This window comes from Cinclus cinclus, chromosome 29 (genome assembly GCF_963662255.1).
Source record: "Cinclus cinclus chromosome 29, bCinCin1.1, whole genome shotgun sequence".
In the NCBI taxonomy this organism is placed as follows: domain Eukaryota; kingdom Metazoa; phylum Chordata; class Aves; order Passeriformes; family Cinclidae; genus Cinclus; species Cinclus cinclus.
In genome coordinates this window covers 4,325,894-4,347,135 of record NC_085074.1, presented here as the reverse complement: position 1 = coordinate 4,347,135, position 21,242 = coordinate 4,325,894, and the positions used below count along the sequence as shown (strand labels likewise).

General features: G+C 54.2%; 2 protein-coding genes across 4 annotated transcripts; both read right to left on the bottom strand.

Annotated features, from left to right (window-relative positions):
* Positions 1 to 1,707: 1,707 nt before the first annotated feature.
* On the bottom strand, positions 1,708 to 6,581 carry PLPBP (pyridoxal phosphate binding protein). 3 transcript variants are annotated; one of them, XM_062510560.1, is made up of 8 exons: positions 6,486 to 6,581; positions 5,955 to 6,062; positions 5,504 to 5,539; positions 4,875 to 4,950; positions 4,347 to 4,500; positions 4,093 to 4,255; positions 3,545 to 3,643; positions 1,708 to 3,272 (listed from the first exon to the last, which is right to left on the bottom strand). In XM_062510560.1, the coding sequence occupies exons 1-8, from the start codon at positions 6,579 to 6,581 to the stop codon at positions 3,135 to 3,137; spliced, it is 870 nt and encodes a 289-aa protein (XP_062366544.1). In that variant the 3' UTR covers positions 1,708 to 3,134. The 3 variants fall into 3 exon arrangements, with proteins under 3 accessions (XP_062366544.1, XP_062366545.1, XP_062366546.1); XM_062510561.1 differs by having other exon boundaries at positions 4,093 to 4,235; positions 4,366 to 4,500; XM_062510562.1 differs by having other exon boundaries at positions 4,093 to 4,235; positions 4,366 to 4,500; positions 5,504 to 5,533.
* Positions 6,582 to 7,533: 952 nt separating this feature from the next.
* ERLIN2 (ER lipid raft associated 2) lies at positions 7,534 to 17,747 on the bottom strand. Its single transcript, XM_062510563.1, has 11 exons — positions 17,624 to 17,747; positions 17,436 to 17,517; positions 17,144 to 17,190; positions 16,794 to 16,855; positions 16,153 to 16,278; positions 14,362 to 14,435; positions 13,917 to 13,975; positions 12,910 to 13,001; positions 12,516 to 12,605; positions 10,981 to 11,060; positions 7,534 to 9,992 (listed from the first exon to the last, which is right to left on the bottom strand). Exons 1-11 carry the CDS (start codon positions 17,728 to 17,730, stop codon positions 9,783 to 9,785), a joined length of 1,029 nt encoding a protein of 342 aa, XP_062366547.1. The 5' UTR covers positions 17,731 to 17,747; the 3' UTR covers positions 7,534 to 9,782.
* Between the last annotated feature and the right edge of the window lie 3,495 nt (positions 17,748 to 21,242).

The following is a 21,242-nucleotide window of genomic DNA, read 5'->3' as shown; positions in this document are numbered from 1 at the left end:
TGTGGAATACCCTGCCCCAGCTCTGTTTGGAGGAGAGGAGCTCAAGCAACACTTTCCACATGCTTTGAGCCTGAGAGTCCAGGTTCTTTCAACTGCTTCCAAGCCCCTCTCCCTGCTTTTCCAGCCCCGACCCCTCCTGATGCCTCCAGCCCAGGGGAGAAGGCAACCCGTTTGAAACTCCATCAGCACAGTGTTGGATGCCAAATCCCTGCGTCCCTCCCTCCCACTCGAAGGTAAAAAACCTCCTCAACTACTGCAGGCACAGGGAAAGACAACAAGCACGAGACTCTCTCAGTTCCTTTCACTGGGATCCAATAAAAACCTTGGCAGTGGCCGTCCTTCCTGCCGGAAAGCCGATATCCCAGAAATAAACACACTTTCCACTTTGAAGGGCTGCAGCCTGGGCCGAGCTGTTCTGGGTGTCCCGGGCTCCCCGCAGCACCCAGGAGCAGCAGGGAGCTGACCCACAGCTCCTGGTCTCTGCTGCTTTGGCAGAGGGTGAGGAAGACCCACTTCTCAGGAGCCAGAGAAGGAGCAGCAGCAAATCACCCTGTCCAGCATCATCCACGGGTTTATTCTTCTTAGAACCAGCCAAATCTGCACATGGATGTGCTCCAAGCACCCAGGAAGATTTTCACCATAGAGCATGTGAAGTGCTGAGGCTCTGGGGGCTCAGCCTGGCCAGCCCCCATCCAAGGGAGCTGTGGAAACAAGGGTGACCTCAGGGGACTGCTGGCAGTCCTGGAGCCACTCCTTTGCTCCAGAGGGGACGAGGCCTGTGCCATCGGCCACTGGGAATCACGAGGGCTGAGGAGTCCCCGTGTCTGCCCTCCAAGGCAAATATTGACAGGGCCAGAGCCGGGCGTGGGGAGCCAGAGCGCTGCTGCTCCCGGCGCTTTCCTGGATGGAAACCAAGGGGGCCGAGGCTCTGCGTGGGTCATTAGAGCCCGGGGAGTTCTTTCATCTGCAGCCTGCTGGCTCCACTCCAGTGACCAGCAGTTCTCATCTGCCGGGTGACCTCTGCCGAGGCACTGGGTGGTCTGTGCCCCACGCCCCCCGACAGGTGTCCTGTGTCACCAGCGCCGCCTTCCCGCAGCCGCCCGGGCTCCAGGTGGGTGCCCTGGGGGTGCCCGTGGGCAGCGCCTTCTGCTGCGGCCTCGGGGTTCGTGGTAAAACTTCTGGACACAGCCAGAAAAGTCACTTGGAAGCTCCATGGGTGGGAGAAGCAGCTGCAGAGAAAGGAGCAGAAGCTCTCGCAGACCCCGCTCCTCTCCAGAGCATTGTCACAGCTCAGCTCGGGCTGTCCCAACACACCAGGCTGCTCCTGATGGCCACACGGACCAGCCCAGCAGGACACCGAGCTGTCCTGTGGCAAAACGCATCCCCGGGGCCACCGAGCCGCCCTGCTCTGCCACAGCCCGGGGCAGGGAGCCCAGCAGAGCCCCGAACGCCTCACAGGGGTTCAGCACCTGGGCAGGGTGGGCACACCTTGTAGGCGATTTTGGGACCTGGCCCCCGTGCCCGGCCCAGCAGCGCCACCCAGGGGCTCCGTCGGGCACAGCTCGCGACACGCGACATCCCGACTTTTGCACCTTCCTGATCAAAACCTGCTTCGCTTTCTTTGCCAGCCCCGTCTCAGCCGCCTTCACCCTCCTCCCTCCACCCCAGCTCCAACAGCGGCCCCAGGTTGGGGAAACAGCTCCGAGGGCGGCTCAGGACATTTATTCACCACGCTGGAACATAAAAATAACATCTTTAATAGCTTTTGAGTTGGCACAGATGGCATTAAAACTCAGCACTGTTTACTAGACTATGAACCACACACGGCGCAGCGCGGGGAGGGCGGCTCCGACCCCAGGGCGCTTCTAAACCACGGAGCTACAACAGGTTGGTGTTGGAGTAGACTCTTTTCATTTACATTCAACTTTTAGAGAGTGAAACCAACAGCGGGATTTAACCACACGCACACAGAGTAAAGCCTGGGGAGGATGTTCCTGCTGGCAGCCGAGCTCTCCTCCTCTTAGCAGACATAAAAGCCCAAAATTTAGCTGTAACACAGGACAACACAGGAGCTCCTGCTCATCTGAAGGAAAGTTACTGCAGTAACAGTCCCATTTCCCTCTTCCAAGAGCAGGAAAAGATGTTAAGACACAGCCTAGAAGCTCTCCCAGTGGCCAAACGATTTTTTTTTCAGGAACCCAGGACGCAGTGGGGCAATAATACTTCCTTTTCCGAAGCGTTTTCCCAAGGAAAGCTCCCTGCTGCCATGAGCCAAGCACTGTTATCCTCACACAGGTGTAAAGGGGATGGCACAGGCACCAAACCATGAGGGACTCACCTCAGAAAGCAGCAGCAAGCTGGTGACAGAGCAGAGGTCTGGCAGAAAATGCCCATTCTGACCAAAAAACTACTGGGCAGGATGAAAGTAATTCCCAACAACAGAGGAGGGGAAAGGAAGGGAAGGGGGAAAGCATTCCAGATCTGGGCAGCAACGGAGCCATGGGAAGTTAGTGTCAGCCTGAAAAGGGCAAATGGAGCCAAGAAGACACTCCCACTCTTGTGATGTGCAGCCAAAACATCAGACCATGAACTCACGGTGGCAGCTGAGCTCCTCACAGTCCCCTGTGCATGTCACTCACCCCTTTGCCATGGCCAGGGCCTCTCCTGTGTCAGAGCACAGCCCCATCCCAGCTCCCATGTAACCATCTCATGTGTAAAACTTGTATTTGGGGAAACATTTCTAGGTATCTGGGACGATCATAATGCGTTGAGTGAAGTATTTAGTCCTCAGTGAAAACAACCACCAGCAACAACCACCAGTGACACCCACCTTGCTCAGCAGCAACTCCAGCTTGACAAACACTTGTTTGTCCAACCCAGTTACCCCAAAGTCTGTCCTTGATGACCCTGAGGAACCAAGACACCACAGCCACTTCCAACCCTCAATTTCCTTGTCATTTGTTGGTTATAAAGATTTCCAGTTTCTAGGGGTACTCTATAATCACAATGATTGAGGCATTTCTGCCTCTGTTCCGAGGAATTCCCTCTCACCATCTGACACGGAGGGAGGTAAAATGCATAGTGAGGTCTCCCACAGTGAGGTCTCTCCTCTGGTGAGGCCACTTGTTTTCCCTTTAGTGCCCCTGCACTGTCACAGCCTCTGTTTGGCCTTCACTTCCAGCAGAGGCCTTGCTCCCGATGGCTTTGTTGGAATAATCCCGCTCTCCAAAAATAGTGCTCCCAATCCTGACGTTTGTAGATCCAACCTCTATCTGGAAGGGACAGAGAGGAGGAGGTCAGGGCACAGCTGTCACCACCCCATGGCCCAGCCCTGGCTCTCACAGGATGGTTCCCCATGGACTCAGCACCCACAGCCACACCCAGGGGCTGGCTTGATCCCAGGAATCTGCCCAAGGACCAGGAGAGCTTCACTGGGATCTCCATCTAAGGGGAAGTCTTAGAGGCCTGTCTGGGTGGCACCTGAGCTGCAATTTGGGGTGCAGGCACGTCTGTTCCCCCAGGGAAGGGGCAGGAACACACTTACTGCATGCTGGAAGTCCGTGGACATGCCCATGCTCAGCTCCACCTTGTCCACGGGCAGGTTCAGCTTCTCACACACCTCCTGCCGCAGGGACAGCAGCACCTGCAGGGCACGAGGGGACGGGAGAGGGTCACATCTGCACAGCCATGCCACCTCTGTTCCAGAGTGCCACAGATCCCTATTCCTGCCTGTCCCTGCAGTCTCCTTCACACAGCACGTGCAATTCCCACACTCCCATGAAGCACCAGAACAGCCTCTGGAGGTCTCCCAGATTTACTGACAGCACACAGGAGGCTGAAACCTCACCTGGACCAGGGGCACAGCAACTGCTGCCCTGCCAAAATCCTAGCTGCAGCTTCAGAGGATGGATGGAAGCAACACCCTGCAGAAAGAAGCCTCCCACCTGCACTGACACTGGCACTGAGGGCTCTGCACTACCCTGCACAAGGTGTTTCTGCATCCTGACAGCCTGGCTCAGACTGGTTTGACTGGCACAGACAAACTGTAACAGGAAACCAGCCCACAGCGACATTTTCTCCAAGAAATCTTACCTGGAAGTCAGGATTTGGCCCCTTACTGAGGTCGTGCCCGACGCTGCCAATGGTCATCAGCCCCACGAATTCCAGGCTGGGGCATTTGTTGATGACATGCTCCACAGCAGCCGTGGTGTCCCCGGGGGAGAGGCCGTGCTTGCCTGGAAAAGCACAGGGACGTCTGTGCCAGCTCTGCCAGAGAAGCCTTCAGAGCACAGACCAGCCCAGCCCCTCCGAGTTCCCTGTCAAGCCAGCAGGACAAACATGCACACATCACAGAGAGCCACTCACTGTCCTCCCCACTGGTGTTAACTTGCACCATGACCTTCAGCTTCTGGGATGACCCTTTCTTCTGCCATGAGCTGTTGACTCTGTCTGCCAGTTTCACAGAATCCACTGTTTCCAACATGAACAAGTTTGGGACAGCTGGGGAGAAAACTCAGGCTGAGGAATTCTGCTGGCACTGGATTGTTTGTACCTACAACAGGCATTTGTGAGTTCATGGTTCTTGTTTCAGAGGATCATGGAATATCCTGAGCTGGAAGATATCCCCAGGGATGATTGAGTCCAACTCAATCCTGCACAGACCCCACAACAACCCCACCCTGGACATCCCTGGGAGCAGTGCCCAAACTCTCCTGGAGCTCTGGCAGCCTCGGGGCTGTGAGCATTCCCTGGGGAGCCTGGGCAGTGCCCAGCACCCTCGGGGAGAGAACCTTCCCCTGATATCCAGCCTGAGCCTCCCTGAGATATCTGAACCCTGGAATAGCATTGCCCACATAAAAGCAAGCAGGATTTACCAATCAGCTTGTTGACATTGCTCTTCTGCAGGTGGCCAATAAAATGCCATTTGATGTCTGGACAAGAGGACAGAATCTGAAAGCAGAGGGAACACTCAGGTTGGAACAACAATTCTCTCTTCCCCCACACACCACTTCAGTCTCAGTTTGCCCACAAACAAATACCAGACACCCAATTTCTTTGTTTGGTGACCCTGAAAGACTCAGCCTGTGGTTATGCTGAGGTTGAGCCTGGGGAGGGATGGGTTTGTAGGGAATGCAGCAGGGAATGCTGACCATGGGAACTGTGAAGGCAAAGCTCTTTTGCAACAGTCATAAAATATTTTCCCCAAACTGAGTGTTAACCTTTTTTTTCTTCAAGAAGGACTGTGCTTCTCCTAAAGTGAGCACAAAAGGCAAAGCACTGTGCAGACAAATCATGACTAAGGCAGATGTATTCCCAGACTCCTCTGGAGCCAGCAAGGCAGGAGGGGGAATGGGGCAGAGGCAGTCAGCCAAGAATAACCCACCATTTATCTGCAAAGATAAGGATCCAACCAAATCCCTAACAAACCCCAGAACTTTGACTGAACAGCTCTTAGGACACAGCTATACATGGTAAGCAAACACGAAGGGAACTGTGTGCTTACTCTGGAGTCTGATGCCTTTTCCAGCAGCTCCTGAACCTGGAAGAATGAAGTAGAATTCCATTAAACCCACAGCAGGCATCAGATTGATGTCTCTGGGATATGAATTCTTGAGGCCAACCTGAGCCTCAAAAACACGATGGGAATGATGCTGTTATCCACAGAGCTACCCAACTGGGCTGGCCCAAGCCTCTGGAGGATTCTTCATGCAAAGGGTTGTTAAACATTGGCAGGGGCTGCCCAGGGAGGGGTTGGAGTCCCCAGCCTTGGAGGTGTCCAAGGAAGGACTCAGGGTCTGTAAGGTGGGGATGACAAGGTGGGGATCGGGCACAGCTTGGACTCGATAACCTTGAAGGGCGTTTCCAGCTGGAATAAGTCTGGGATTCTGTGCCCTCCACAGGGCCCCTTTCCCAGCCCTGCCGACCCTTCCCAGCCCCTCGAGCCCTTGACTCACGTAGTTCTCCCCGAAGCTGCGCTGCCCGTGGCTGTAGGCTTCCATCACCATCTCCGCTGGCTTGGTCTTGCTGACGGCCACGAGCCGCGGCTGCACGGCCGGGAGCCCCTGCGGGAGCAGTGTGGGGTGAAGGCGGGGAGCCCCGGCCCCAGCTCCGGGTACGCCCAACACCGGGCACCCCCAGCACCGGGTACACCCAGCCCAACACCGGGCACCCCCAGCACCGGGTACACCCAGCCCAACACCGGGCACTCCCAGACATCCCCAAAGCTGCCGGGGCAACGAACGGGCCTGGCCCTGCCGGGAAAGCACCGGCTCGGGCAGGAGACAGCGCTGTCGCGACAGTACTGGGGATTCAGCCAGTCAGATCCACTGCGGCTCTGTGCCCACGGTGGCACCTGCGCGGTCACCGCTGACCTGTTCCCCACGGCGCGGGCCCGTCCCCATGGTGACAGAGGCCTGTTCGCCGTGGCAGCGCCCCCGGCCCGCGGGTCCCTCCGGGCTGCCCGCGATCCCCCGTGCCCCCCTCACCTGCGGCCGCCGCGCCGCCGCTTGCTGCACCTGCTCGGTGACGGCGCGCAGCGCCGGGCCCAGCCCGTCCCCGGCGGCCATGCCCGCTCTCCACATCCCCCCCGCCCGCCGCCGCCACTTCCGCCGCCACTTCCGCCACACACCCGCCCCGCCCCGCCAATCGCATCGCTCCGATCAGCGCCGCCGGCCAATGGGAGCGCGGGGCGCGGCGCCGCCATGTTGGGGAGGTCGCGGACGCCATGGCAGCCCCCTGGGGACGGCGGCGCCGGGCCGGGGTTCCCCCGCTTGTCTCCTTCTTTGGGGTTTGGTGACAAATCCAAATCCGTCCGTGTCCCGAGTACCAGGAGGGAGCGCTGCCACCCAGCCCACCCGCCTGATCCGGTCCCGACCACCCTCCACAATTAGATTGTTATTCCTGCATGAGGAGCCGTCCCCGGCCGTGTGAATTTCAGTTACTGCGGGGGAAAAAGGCGCCATAAAAACAAGGCCGGGACGCGGTGCTTGTCCTGCAGGCCCGGTCCGAGGTGAGGGGAACGCCTGGACAGCAGCCGGGGGGGCCGGGACAATGCCCGGCTTTATTGAGGAGCTCCGAGGGAAGGAATGGGAAAGCGCCGGCTGGAACCCATTAACTCAAATATTTGTCTTAATGCGCAGAACTTCGGTGTCCCTCTGCAGATTCAGTGTTTACACAGCTGGGTAAAAACACCCAGAAGGTTCCTGCCCTTAGTCTGGTAAAACACGACAAGGATTTTCTGCGAACTTTACCCAATCCGAGGTGTTTGCTGCTCCGGTCTGGTTCGTTTTTTTTTTTTCCCCTCATTCCGTAGCAAAGCAGGGGCTGCCAGACACGGGATTCCTCGGATACCTCTGACCCTTCTTCTCCCACCTTCCTCCTCCTCACTGGAAAGGCAGAATCAGCACCCCACAGCTCCCCGCTCCCACCGGGCACCACCAGCCTCGATGTTCCCTCTGGAAAATCCTCCCCTGCAAATACATCTACACCTGATATAAAAGTTCATCCACAAACCCTGACATTAAAATTGGAAGATTCTAAAATTGAAGGCCATTTTATTGTCATAGCAAAAACCAAAATAAAAAGGCTTTGAATTCAGTATGTAAGAAGATCAAAGGCTGCACTGGCAGTGGGTTTAAAGTTCAGATCTTCATCTCAAGTTTAGAGAAACAGGACAACTTCCTGGTTAAACAGACAGAGGGAACAAAGGTTTACATGGAGAGATGGATTCACTCTGGAAAATTCAGGACATTTTAGTGAAGAAACCTGAATGAAGACACGACGATGGATTTTGGCTTGTCAAAACTGACACTCTCAACTTTGCTTTTGCTTTTTTACTCTTAGTACAATATAACTAAATTACATTAATATTTTAGCAGTCAGGGTGTTAATTAAAAAAAATCATTAAGGGTTCTTTATCCCAAGCTATTGTCTTGCTGTGAAATCACACATAAAAAGCCTTTATAATACCACATTGGCTTAGTTGGGTCCTCTCCTTAGTGAAAAATACTTGTGGTAAAAGAGGTGTGAGCTGCTGATGGAAACCTCAAGCACAAACGTAGAACAATCTCAAATGAGCTCATCCTCACAGCTAAACTTCTGCTATTCCCTGTTATAACCTGCCTGCATAGATTATTTATGAGTCAGGAATATCACAGCCTCCCTGGGGATGCTGTTGACTGCTGTAGGTCTGATGTAGGTCTGGAGATGGGACTTCCCTTAGCTCCTACACTCCAAGAAATACAAAGATGGGACTTTTCTCCAGCAGAAACTGATGCTTGATTTCTGTTTTGCATTTTCAAGCATCAACAGGGAAGAGAGAACTGCTGTAAAAACCCTGGAGCCAGCAGCTGAGGTTCATCTGAGCTCTCCTGGAGTAACACAGGTTGATGAAGGTTTCAACACTGAAGGGTGAGACCAGGGCTACTGAGAGCAAAAATCTGGGGCATGAGCCTGTAAATGCACCAGGCATCATCTCAGAAGAGGATACTGGCCTCAAGTTGTATCAGCAATTAATCACCAGGATTTGCTGCCAAATACAGATGGAATAAGTAGGAGAAAAAAATATGTTCTCTCTAGGCCTGAACTTTTATCCTCAAATTTTGCGTGTGTAGAAAACAAAAACAGGAAAACCCTGTTCCCTCCTTGCATCTGGGATGTGAGGAACTGATCAGCTCTCTGGAGGGGAAGGTACATTCTGGTACACTGTTCTGAGAGAAAAAGGGGACTCCATCTTTGGGTAGTTGAGGAAGAGCTGCTTTTCTCTGCCCTGCAACCTTTCAGGATCATGGTTTTCCTTGGCCATAGGAAATCTTCCTTCCACGAGGTCCATTCAGCCCAAATCCCACAGGAGCTCAGATCTGCTCACTTCAGCTCACCTGAAGGTCCTTTTTCTAGTCAGACACTGTAAACTGTGAGATGCAGTTGCTACCACAGAGCAGATAACAAGCTGTAAAACTGTCTGGTCGCTCCAGCAGCTCCTCTCCAGCAAGGCCTTTTGTCAAGTCAGGGTCCCTGAGACAAAAATTCTTTCCTCCCTGGTTTTCTATGACAATTTCCATTGTTTCACTGAAAATCCCACCCAGCTCTGCACTCCAGGATGCTGCCCATGCCCTCCCCCAGCAGCTGAACTGCTGGGAAAACTCTCCTGTGCCCTACAAAAACATGACAAATGGAAAACAAAGCAGAGTTAGGACATAGAAAATGAAGAGTTTGGGTCACTCCCTGCGTGACGTGGTCTAAGGCTTTGATCCCCCCCGTGAGTGGGAACCTGCAGGATTCCAGCTGAGCCTCTGTCCCTCATGGGGTCACCTCATGTGGGCCCAGCCTCGAGCAGCCACCTGTAGTGTACAAAATCTAGCACCTTATTTTCAGAGGGAACTCAAATAAAGTACTTGGATTTCCAATAAGAAAAAAATCCCAAAACAAGTTGTAGCAGCAATTCCCCTCCCTCCAAAACCTCAACACTTCTTTACCTGCAACTGCTATGAACCATCTCAATCCCAAATTAGGTTCCCACCCAGCTGATAGCCCTGACAGCCTCTCCCAAATCCTTGGTCTGTGTGACCAAGAGCTGGGGAGGTGCAGCTACAGAACACACCTGGAGCTTAGAAATTACCAGAAAACCCACCCCATAAATACCAAAGTCCTTGTGTCTAATTGTCATACAAAAGATTGAAAGGATTAAATCTGATTCATCTCTTTCAGCACAGGAAAGGGGGAAAACGGAAAGGAATTTCCCAGTTCATGATTTTTTGATATAAAATTAATAGAAATCTTTCTTTTCAGTTGATGTTATGAAGTAGTTTTATGTCCTCACTGGTTCCTGCCCCGTCCTCCTCTTGGATTCCTTCTGCCAGTCCCTCTGCAGATCTGCTCTGGCTCCCTGCAGAGTCCATGAACATGTTGGGGATATCTTTGCCAAAGTAGATCTTGCTGTTGGCCGCAATTGCCTTGTACTTCATCAGCTGCAAGTACTCGGGGGTTAACTTGAGCTGCACGGAGAGAGAACGGGTCACAGCAGCTCGGGCTTGGGAAAAAGGAAATTCCTGCCACGAGCACACAAAGCACACACTTTCCACAAGCCCAGCAGGCATGGCCAGCCCTGCACAGGGAAAACAGCCCAGAGCCAGGCTCTCCTTCAGCAGGGCTGAGTGCAGCTCGAAATCCAGTGACTAAATGGCAGAATGAAAAGGATGGGAGCTGCTGGGGAAACACTCAATCCAAACGTGATGGAGATGCTCAAGAGCACATCACTCACTGCACCCCGTGCTATGAGAGCTACTGAGGAAGGAAGTATCCCTGGCTCTTTTCCAGGGAGCAGATCCAAGAGCGTGTCTGGGTGAGAGGAGCTCATTCCTTCAGGATAATGACATTGGAACAGAGAGGACAGAGGGGAGAGAAGGCACAAATCCTGTGCACAAACACCCCAGCTCTCTGCCCCTTCTCACTGCCCACCACAGAACTGAAACTTCCTGCTGGGATGTCCTGGGAGCTTGCTGTGGGCAGGAACACACCTGGCAATTCTTCCCGTGTAATTTTTCTGTTTCCAGGTTGGATATTTTTTGTTGTTTTCACTTCTGCAGTACTGAGGCTCTTCCAGGGTGTCTGAGATCAGCTCCATTTGTTCCTTCCCTGCACTGTGGTTTATTCTACTCCTGCCTGTCACCCTGGAGATGTCCCTGCTCTGACTGCCTGCCAGCTTGAGACTGGAATGAAACCACGTTTCTCATCAGGACAGTGTGAAAGGGCAGCACTGAAAGTGCCATTCCACAGAGCCATAGCCCTGTGAGCACCTGGCAGAGCAGAGATTTCACATACCCTGACACTGATCTGTCCAGACAACAAAATGAACGTGCAAGTAAGGATCTAATTGTTGACTAATTGTTTCAGATGATCTCTGCCTGCTCTTGTGCTTAGTGTTTCCCTACAGCCTGGTGCCAGGGCCCCTGCTCTGAGGCACCACAAAGGGAAGCACAGTACCTTGTTGGCCTCAGCCACCTTCATTGCAGTGTAACACTCAGCATCAGCTCTCGCCTTCTCTCGTGCAAGAAATGCAGCATCTGGAAGCAAACACATGCTCTGAGTCACATTTTTATTTCCAGCCACGTTAGCACCATTTGCAGCTGTTAACTCTTCAGAAAGCAGCCAGTGCCACATCTAAACTACACAGAATACAAGCAAGGGAAGAGGCAACAAAATGGGAAATCCAGAAACGGGAGCTCAATTTACAGCTAAAGGGCTGCAGGACGAGAGCATTAAAAAGTAAACTGCATCTGCAACTGCAGAGCTCAAAGAACTTCACTAACATCAGGGTTTGATTATCCCCATCACGTGGGTTGAGCTCAGCCTTTCTTCTTGAGCCAGGACTGACTCTCGTGCTGAAATTGCTGTCCTGCAGACGTGGGATTTACCCACAGCCTCTGCCCAGGACTCCAGCAACTGCCTGGACAGCCCAGCAGACTCTCTGCAGATGAGCTCTGAGCCTGTGGATGTGATTCCCAGATGGGATTTGGGATACAGATGAAGGTTCTGGCATGCAGAGCAGGGGATTTTCACCTTTACAGGCTCTGCCCCTTGCACAGATGCTGGAGAGCTTTTCTCTGCTCTATCAACAATTGCTGCAAGGCTCTGGTTCTGTGGATACTGGAATTCCTGACTCCTGGCACAGACATTTAAAGAAAGGAACACTTCCCCTTTCTGCACTGCACTCCCTTTCCCCTCTGCCTCTGCATCCACCCAGTGATGGGTATCAGGCCAGCACGTTAAAGATAAAATGAGTGGAATCCTGCCCATCTCCTGCCATTCCTCCTAAGGCACGGAGCCACAACTGCAACACGTCAGTGTGGCTCTGAGAGCTGCATAGCTGGATAAACCATTTGTTTACTTCCCCTAGCAGGGAGCCCTGTGAGCTGCTGCCCTTAAAGATCCTGTAAACAGCTGGATGGTTTGGCCCACAACTTCCTCTCTTTGCTAGAAGCAGAGGTTGGTCCCAGTCAGAGACACGAGGAAAAAAGGAGGAGGTGGGAACCCTCTGCCAGCACAGACCCAGACTGAGGGCTGACACCTGCTGATGCAGTTATAATAAATAAACCCCATTGTATTTGTGCAAAGAACTTCTTAATGGGAAGCTGCTGATCTGTAAAACTTTTAATTGGCTCCTCAGTGGCTTCTGCAAAGCTTGTCAGGGCCTCTAATGAATGTAAGGGGAAAAAAGGCCTTGCCACTCCTGAGCTGCAGAGCCCTCTGCACACCCTGGAGTTTCTTTGACAAAGCATTGTATCAGATGGGTGAGAGAACGTCTCCTAAAGTTCAAACTCCAACAAAGAGCACCTTGAGAAAGGGAGTTTCAAGAAGCACAGCCTGCAAAGAAATTCCTATTCCTGCCTCTGGTCAGGAACTTCACCCCTGTGAATGTCAGCCTGGACTGAAGAACAGTCAACAAACACTTCAAGAACTCCTTGGTGAACTGCTTCAGGATTTACTTACTGGAAAGCTCACCCCCCCCCTCCCCTCACCTTCTATCTCTGAAATTCGCTTCTCTGTTTCCTTTTCCATCACTTTCTGTCCATAAGTTATTTCAGCAACTTGTGCAATCTTTTCTGCCTCTGAAATGAAAACAAGAACACGCCCACACTGTCATCACACGTCTTCCAAATGCCAGAAGCAGCCTCACCCTGGAAAATCCTCATTCATCACCCACTTCAGGTGAAATAAATTATGGGAAGAATGTCCAGCTCGCAGAAAACAAAGCTGGAACCCTCCTGAAAAACTCCTGAGTTTCTCAGGGAAAGTTTCATATCAGAGAAGGTACCAGAGTGAACCAGGTGCATCCCTCCCTCCCTCCCTGGGACCTGGGGTCTCTTGGCTGCCTGTGCCCCCTGTTCCCTGTCCCAGCCCAGCCTCACAGACCAATCAGGGCTTTCTTCCTCTCCGTCTCTGCCTCCTTCTCCACCACCTTCTGCTTCTGTGCTGCAATCAGCAGCTTTGTCTTCTCACTCTCCCTGGGGAGCAGGAAAAAAAAAACAGTTAAAGCCAGGAGCTCACTGGTGTGGGACTCACACCACAACCCCAAAATGAGCTCTTCCAGCACCTGTCCAGGGCAGGTGGGATCAGCAGTGTCAGGGCAGGTACCTGCACAGAGCTTTTTGCCTAAATCAAAGCATTCTTTCCTCCCCTCCATAGCAGGAAGATTTTCCAGTAAGTCCCTTGGACACAGCCCGTGCAGGCTGCCCTGGTGCCTTTTCTATCTAACTGTTATTTACAGTAATGAGTTTTTAAAGTATCAACATAAAAGCTCTGCTCCTACTCCCAACCAGGGAAGAGATCCTGGAACTGAGTCTCAACACATCGTGCTGCATTTATGACAACAGAACACAGTCTGGTTTGGGGCCTCCTGCCATGACCACACCACACAGGATGTACCACAAGCCCAAAAGGTGACATCCAATGCTGGGGAAGCAGAAGGGAGGAGAGGATCCTGTCCTGGCTGACAAGCTGCTGGCAGCAGGCTCAGGGAAATGAGCAGTGCAGGAGCAGGCAGCTGGCTCAGGGCACTGCAAAGGGATCAAGCACGTCAAGTGCTGTCAGAGAAAGTTATTTCAAAGCTTTGCATGTCTTCAGCTTGTTGAATCAACAGTTTCTCCATCCCAGTCAAACAAGAGGATTAGTGGTGAAATCCATCCCTCTGCCTCTCAGCCACAGTTCTGGGAGGGCTCTGGAACACGGGGCCAGTGCCCGGGGGAAGGAGCCCCAGGACAAATCATTCCTGTGCTCAAGGGGTCCGGGTGAAGGCCCAGCCAGTGCTCAGTGCTGCTCCTGCCCAGCAGGAGAGGCAGCACGAGGCTGAGGGCACCAGGACCCCTCAATCCCAAGTTAATCTGTCCTTGTGGATTCTTTGGGAACACACAGGCACTCACATGAGCTCGTAATTCCTCCGGATTGTTTCAGGGATGTTTGGCTTTGTCACTCGAACTGCCTGCAGAGAAACACACACAAGAGAACATGGGCCAGCAGCCAAGTGGCCCCTGGGCCTGCAGGGGACTGGGGGTGGCACTCGGGGTGTCCTCTGCCACCAGAGCTGCACAAACTGTGCCCAGACCCAAAACCCACAGGGAACTGAGAGGTCTCCTGACATGACAGGAGATTGTAACCTGGGCAAACCAGCAACCACAGCACCTCCAGGAGAAACTCAACACATCAAAACTGTGAGGGGACAGGAAGGACACTGCTCCCACTCCTCAGGTTAAATGAAATCTGTTTTGTAAAGCAATTTCCTAAACAAATCTCAGTTTCTTGTTTCCTTTTAGCCCATTCCCCTCTTCATAATCAGCCCCTTCAATATCTCAATCAAATCCTGATTACCTGTATAATTAATCCAGGGGCCATTGTGGTTAAGTCTTGCTGCAAGGCCAGTTTCAAATTTTCATCAATTTGATCTGGTTGGGGAAAAAAGAAAAGGGAATGAAACATCCCCCAAGGCAGTTTGCTGTCAGCACCCAGAGTGAGCTGGGATGGCTCACATTTCTTATTCCTGGAAAGTACAAATGGGAGTTGGATGGAGAACTGCTGGGCTGACCCTGAGGCAGCACCAACAGCACCAACCCTTGGGACACACCACAGGAACGTGGCAGGCATGAAAGCAAACCCTCCAGTTTCCCATCACCTGCAGTCTGGGATCTTCCTGAGCCAGATACGGCATCTTTCCACCAAGGAATCTGTGCTCTAACCCCCTTCCCACTGAACTTCCCAACTAGATCCTGAGTGACGAGGTAAATCCTGACTGAGACTGACCTGCACCTGTGCCAGCATAACACAAAGCAAATGGAAAGGCAGAAATGGGAAATGGCAGCATCAGTTACTTTAACGAGCTGCAAAAATCATCAGTAATGTCTCTTTGGCCCAAAGAGTCCAAGAACTCCAGCGTAGCTGAGGATTTCAAAAGGAAACACAACCTAAAACCCTCTTCTGATGAAAGCTCCAAGGAGGGCAGTGCTTCCAGCTGGGGCCTGCTGGGAAGTGCAGAGGGAAAATCAAACTGTAAGAGCCTTAAGAGGGATCACATCACACTCCTGGAGTGTTTGCTTTGGTCCAGTTTGCTATCTGGAACTCAGGCTCCTAATGAAGCCCAGCCAGGAGTTTGGGAAGCAGCTGGTATCAGTTCCCTGCACCTGCTGGCAGATGTGGGGGCAGAGGGTGACGTGAGGCCGCTCAAAGGGGCTGTGCCCCACTGCAGAGCCTGAGCCAGACCCAGCCAGCTCAGACTAGGGATTCCAGAGAGTTTGTACAAGTTCCTTCTGTGCAGAGTGAGAGCTTTCAGCCCATTTCAAGCAGCCATCACCAGCAGCTGCCAACATCTGGAGCCTCCATGGGCCAGGAACCCATCCAGTGCCAGCAGGAACTGGGGATCCCAGCCCCAGGCCAGCTCATGTGGGAAGGGGAAGCCAGGCTGCTTGGAAAGCCTAGTTTGAACAGGGAGCAGGAGTCTGCAAAGACCCCGTGCTCTCCCAGCACAAACCCTGTCCTGCTGGGCCCCCAAACCATCCCCAGCAGCTCTGTGCCCACAGCCAGCCCTGCTGAAAGGCTGGGAGGATTTCCTGTCAGTCCTGAGCCAGAAACAAAACACTGAGCATTGGCAGCCCCTGGGCCAGTTCTACCATGAAACCACAGCTTTTCCTCAGACTCTCCTGCCATGTGTCACCCCGATTTCCCGTTGGGAAGGGCAGCAGGCTCCTGCCAGCACTCCTGGTTTGTGGGCATGGCCCAAAGCTCCTCAAACCTCTAGCCAGTGAGTGCTTGCTCAGCCTCTCTGTAACAGCAGAGAGCCACAGCCTGGCTTTTCCATCTGGATCAGACAATTCTGTGACTGATTCAGTCCATCACAGCTGCTGCACACACAGAGAATGCCACAGAATTCCTGCTCCCTTCCCTACAGGGAGGCTAAGGGCAGGGCTGGGGTTGGAGTTTATTGTTGCAACATATTGAACCACTCAGCTCCAAAAGATAACAGGGATAAATGATGGCAGCTGGTTAAGAACCTCAACTCCAAGCAGAGCCAACATGGGATTAATGGATAAAAGCCATCAGTTGGGGGTTCTGCACTAACAGCCCACAGGGAGAACCCTCAGAGAACCACCAGTCCCAGGGGCAGCTCACCAAAGAGCTCGATGTAAACCTCCTGCAGCGTGTGGACACTGCAGAACTGGTTCAGCTCGTGGTGGATCTTGTTGAAGATGAGAGCCTTGTCGTAGTCAGCCGTGTAGTTCTTGACGATGTCGTACACTGGGAGAGGAGAGAGCACGGGGATGGAGCAGGGAGGGAAGGGGAGCAGGGAAAGGAGGCTGAGCACTACCAGGGAAAACCTGGGGCTCAGTCCCAGTGCAGGGGCTGTGAAATGAGGGACCCCCCCCTTGCCCTCAAACCCTCTGGATAGGGCAGGTTTATTTACTGCTGACTCTTTGTGGCACCTTCATCAGTATCTGTCCCCTGCTCTGTGAACAGAAGGGTCTGAAGCACCCCCAGGCCTTGGGTGCTCACAGCCCCCTGGCTCCCCCTGCACTCCTGTGACTCCAATCTCTGCTGCACAGAGCTCAGGGGGGCTGGGATAATGCACATGGTAAAAGCAAGATAAAATAAACACCCCAAATTCCTGGCAGAGCAGGGTCAGAGGTGACACCCTGAGCTCAGGGAACATCTGTGGCACAGCCTGGCTCCCCAGCAAACACAGCCACAGCCTCTGCACCTCCTGCCATTGCAGCACAGCCCCGGGTGTGTCCGGGGCAGAACCCGTGACTTACCAGCACTCTGGATGAGGAAATTCACCACCTCAATCCTGTCGAAATAAATCATCACTCCCCCACTGCAAAGGGAGAAAACAGAAAATTATCTTTGCTGGAGGCTGAGTGGCTCCGAGAGGGACTCTCCCCTCTGGTGGGATGGCTGTAGGACCCACCCCAGCTTGCCCAGCACCCCAGCACACTCCAAGCCCCCCAGCCCTGGGTGGTGGCACTGGGGGCTCACTGTCCTGGAGAGGCCCCTCAGAGCTTCCAAGTGCCCCCAGTTTGGGGGCTGCAGAAGAGTTCAGTGTCTGAAGAACTCCCAGCTAGGATGAAGGGCTGGGGGGGGGAGTAAGAACTGAACATCTCACCTGGTGCCACACGGGACATTTTTCACCTCGTCCGTCTGCAGCGTGGTCTGGAGGGGATTGAAGAAAAGAGGCTTTAGAGAGGGATCTCCCCGGCACAAATCCTGAAGCCAGGGCACCCCGACACCTTCCACAGCAGTAGCTGCACCCGCCTCGCTCGGGCCCTCGCTCAAGGCTCAGCCGGACCGTGCCGAGAGCCGCCGCTCCCCGGTGCCGGGCACAGCCTCAGCCAGCCCCGTGTGACCACCCGGGCTTCCCCGGTGCCCGCCCCGCCCGGGCCCGGACCCTGCAGCACCTGCACTGACTTGTAGGACGTGATGAAGGGCAGCATGAGGTGGAAGCCGGGCCCGCTGGTAGAAGTCAGCAACGCGCCGCCGCTGCGGAGGGAACGGGGGAGAGAGGGGAGGGAGGGAACCGTGAGCGGGGGCAGCTGGCCGGGGCCCGGGTCTCTCCCCGCAGGTGGCCCCGCCGAGCCCGTCTCACCGGTAGTAGACACCGATGTGCCCCTCGTCGATCTTGTGCACGGCCGAGAGGAGCGCGGCGGCCGCGACGCCGAGGGCGAGGGCAGCGATGGCGCCGAGCTGGGCCATGCCCGGCACCGGCGGCGGCACCGGCGGCGCGTCACTGACGTCATCACCGCGCGACCGCGCCGCCGCCGCCGCCAGGGGGCGATGGAGGAGCGGGGATGCGGCTCCGGAGGTGACGGGTTCGAGACCCACCCGCGCCGGCAGCGCCAGCCCCAAGGGATTTTGGGGCGCGGAACCCCCGGAGCCCAGGCGAGCACAGAGTGTTGAGTGTCGGAAGGGACAGCGCGACTCATCCCATTCCACCCCCTGCCACAGTCTGGGACGGGTCCCACATTTCCGCATCTCCCACAGGAGGTGCTCGGCTGGTAAAGGCCCACAGGGTAATCCAGTCCAACACCAGGCCCTGCACAGACACCCCAACAATCCCTCCGTGTCCCTGGCAGCGTTGTCCAAATGTTCCTGGAGATCTGACTCCTAATATCCAGCCTCAATTCCCCCCTCTTTTAATTAATTTTATCAGCCACAGAATTTGTGTCTCCTCCGTGACCTCCCCCCCACACGGACCCCCCTGTTCGCTGTCCAGGCCTTGTTTGGGCCATCACAGGAAATGGGGTGTGCCAGAAAACTTAACCACCCTGGAAAAGGGACTTAAAAACCACGTGAGAGATGTATAAAGCGTCAATAAAGGAGAATGATTTGATCTCTACTCGTGATGGATCTCTGAGGTTATATATAACAACCCTGGCAGGAGGGTTCAGCGCCATTTAGGAAAAAGGAATGAAATATCCATGATATTTGTCAATCCAAATTTTACAGCTCTTAAATAAGCGCCAAAAGGCGCCAGAGATGAAAAACACCCTGTAGTTGGTGTTTTTTTAAAGGAGTTTGCCCAGATTTAAGGCCTTGATAAAATGTATTAAATCTTTAAAGGTTTTAATGAATCTAGTATGTGTTTCATAAATCACGAGCCTCTGCTCAGCCCCTCTCAATTTAATAAGGGTAAACTAGGAAATTGCTCTGAGCTGGAGCAAAATGCATCCATGGAATATTGAAAAGTAATAGGTTTTTAAATGTGGGGTGTTCTGGCTCGCAGGAGAGGCTTTGCTTCATAACACCGGCACTATATCACTGCCCTGAGCGGGAAACCAGCTGTGGCCACGTGTTTAACAGCATCAAGATGTGAACCAGCACAAAGGTAAATATTATTTGTAATAATCCTAAAAAAAAAAAAAATAAAAGCCAAAAAAAATCATTACTGCTGGACCCGAGGCCAGGAACATTCAGCGATGTCTGTGCTGTGGTACTTGGGATTTTAACAGGGGTTTTTGTAGGAATAAATGGTTTATTGCACCCAGTTCTCTCCAGCTTCTTCATCCCTACCTCATCCCCCTGCCCCTGTAAAAATGTCCTGTGGGGTTTTCTGTGGAGTTCAGTGAGACAATTTGGGAGTCTCTGGGTGCTCATGGCTCCAGACTTGTGGGGAACGGGGATGGGACCTGGGCAGGCCTTGGGTCAGGATGGGGGCAGAAATGGGATAGCCATGGGGCTGGGATAGCCATGGGCAGAGCTGGGATAGCCATGGGGCTGGGATAGCCATGGGCAGAGCTGGGATAGCCATGGGCAGTGCTGGGATAGCCATGGGCAGAGCTGGGATAGCCATGAGCAGTGCTGGGATAGCCATGGGCAGTGCTGGGATAGCCATGGGCAGTGCTGGGATAGCCATGGGCAGAGCTGGGATAGCCATGAGCAGTGCTGGGATAGCCATGGGGCTGGGATAGCCATGAGCAGTGCTGGGATAGCCATGGGCAGTGCTGGGATAGCCATGAGCAGTGCTGGGATAGCCATGGGCAGTGCTGGGATAGCCATGAGCAGTGCTGGGATAGCCATGGGGCTGGGATAGCCATGAGCAGTGCTGGGATAGCCATGAGCAGTGCTGGGATAGCCATGGGCAGTGCTGGGATAGCCATGGGCAGCCCCACCTGGGACGGGTCCCTGCGGGGTGTGGGGAGACTCCAGCGGGGCCGGTGCAAGGCGTGGTGTAAAGTCTGTCTGCCCTCATTAGCTGTCACAAGTAACAACGCCGGGCTGGCAATAAAGGCAATTCTGAGGCTGTTGGCCATTAATCACAGCCTGACAGCTGGGAATAGGGCTGGAAAAACTCCTGTCCCTGTGCTCCTGCTTTGGCGTTTAAGGTTACCTGTGAAGCTGGAGCTGTGGGATGGAAAGCTCTGCTCACCAGTCCTGCCCCACCCCACTCCTGACTCCATCTCCATTTCTATCCTGTCCCTGACCCCATCCCGAATTCTGCCTCCATTTCCACCCCATTCCTATCCCTGTCCCATCCCATCCCATCCCGTCCCATCCCGTCCCGTCCCATCCCATCCCATCCCATCCCATCCCATCCCATCCCATCCCATCCCATCCCATCCCATCCCATCCCATCCCATCCCATCCCATCCCATCCCATCCCATCCCATCCCGTCCTGTCCCGTCCCATCCCTAGCTGAAACCTGAAGGAGCAGTGGAGCCCAGGAAAGAAAATCCCTGGAAGGAGCTGGGAGGGTGCTTGGCTGGGCCCTTTCCTGCTCTGGTAGGGAAGGGAAGGGAAGGGAAGGGAAGGGAAGGGAAGGGAAGGGAAGGGAAGGGAAGGGAAGGGAAGGGAAGGGAAGGGAAGGGAAGGGAAGGGAAGGGAAGGGAAAGGGGCTGTGTGGGGGCAGCACTTCCTGAATTCCATCCATCGAATGTTATTTGCCGATTACGGGGCAGAATTGTGTTCGAGTCTGTCCGGGCTCGTTCAGTGTCAGCTCTAACAATGCAGCACTTGGCAGCCCAGGCAGCTCTGTGGCGTTGGCCATTAATCATCCCCTGACAGTCCGGAGCTGGGAGGGAGGAACTGCTCACACGTGGTCACAGTACCCCCTCCTCATGGCCGGTGGGGCAGGGGGGCTTCCTCTGCCTTGGGCCCACCCAAACCCATGAGCTGAGGGTCCTGGATCCACATCCCCTTGGGAGGGGTGCGTGGGGCAGGCAGACAGTGGGGAGACATTCCTGCCCTCGCCATGGGGCAACCAAGCTCCCAGGGAACAGCCCCGCTGGGAGGAGGCTCGTGGGGAAGTGTTACAGCACGTGGCATTCCCAGCATTTTCCTTTCCATCACCATCCCCTCGCTCCGTGAGCCCCTGAGCAGGAGCTGGGGGTCTGTCCTGGGGTGGCGATCCCGGGGGGAGCCAGTTCCTGGCACAGGAGGGGAGTTCTCCCCGAGGCTTCTCTCTGCGCCCCTCGTCGTCCCGCAGGCGCCAGCCCCGTGGCCGGGTGCCAGCGTGCCAGGTCATCCCCCAGTAAATAAAGGAGCAATGTGTTTCCAGCCCCCCAATGCTGTTTTCTAAAGGGAAATGATTAATGGTGCTTGGAAACCACAATTCATCCCGGGAAAGAAAGTAGATTTACCCGAAACATGCGTGAGAATTAGTGCTGGGATCGGCTCCTGGGGCAGAGTGGGAAAGCTAATGGCAAACAGAGCCTGTCTGTGTGCAGGGGGAGGGAATAGCCCGCCAAAAACATGGGCTGCAGGAGCT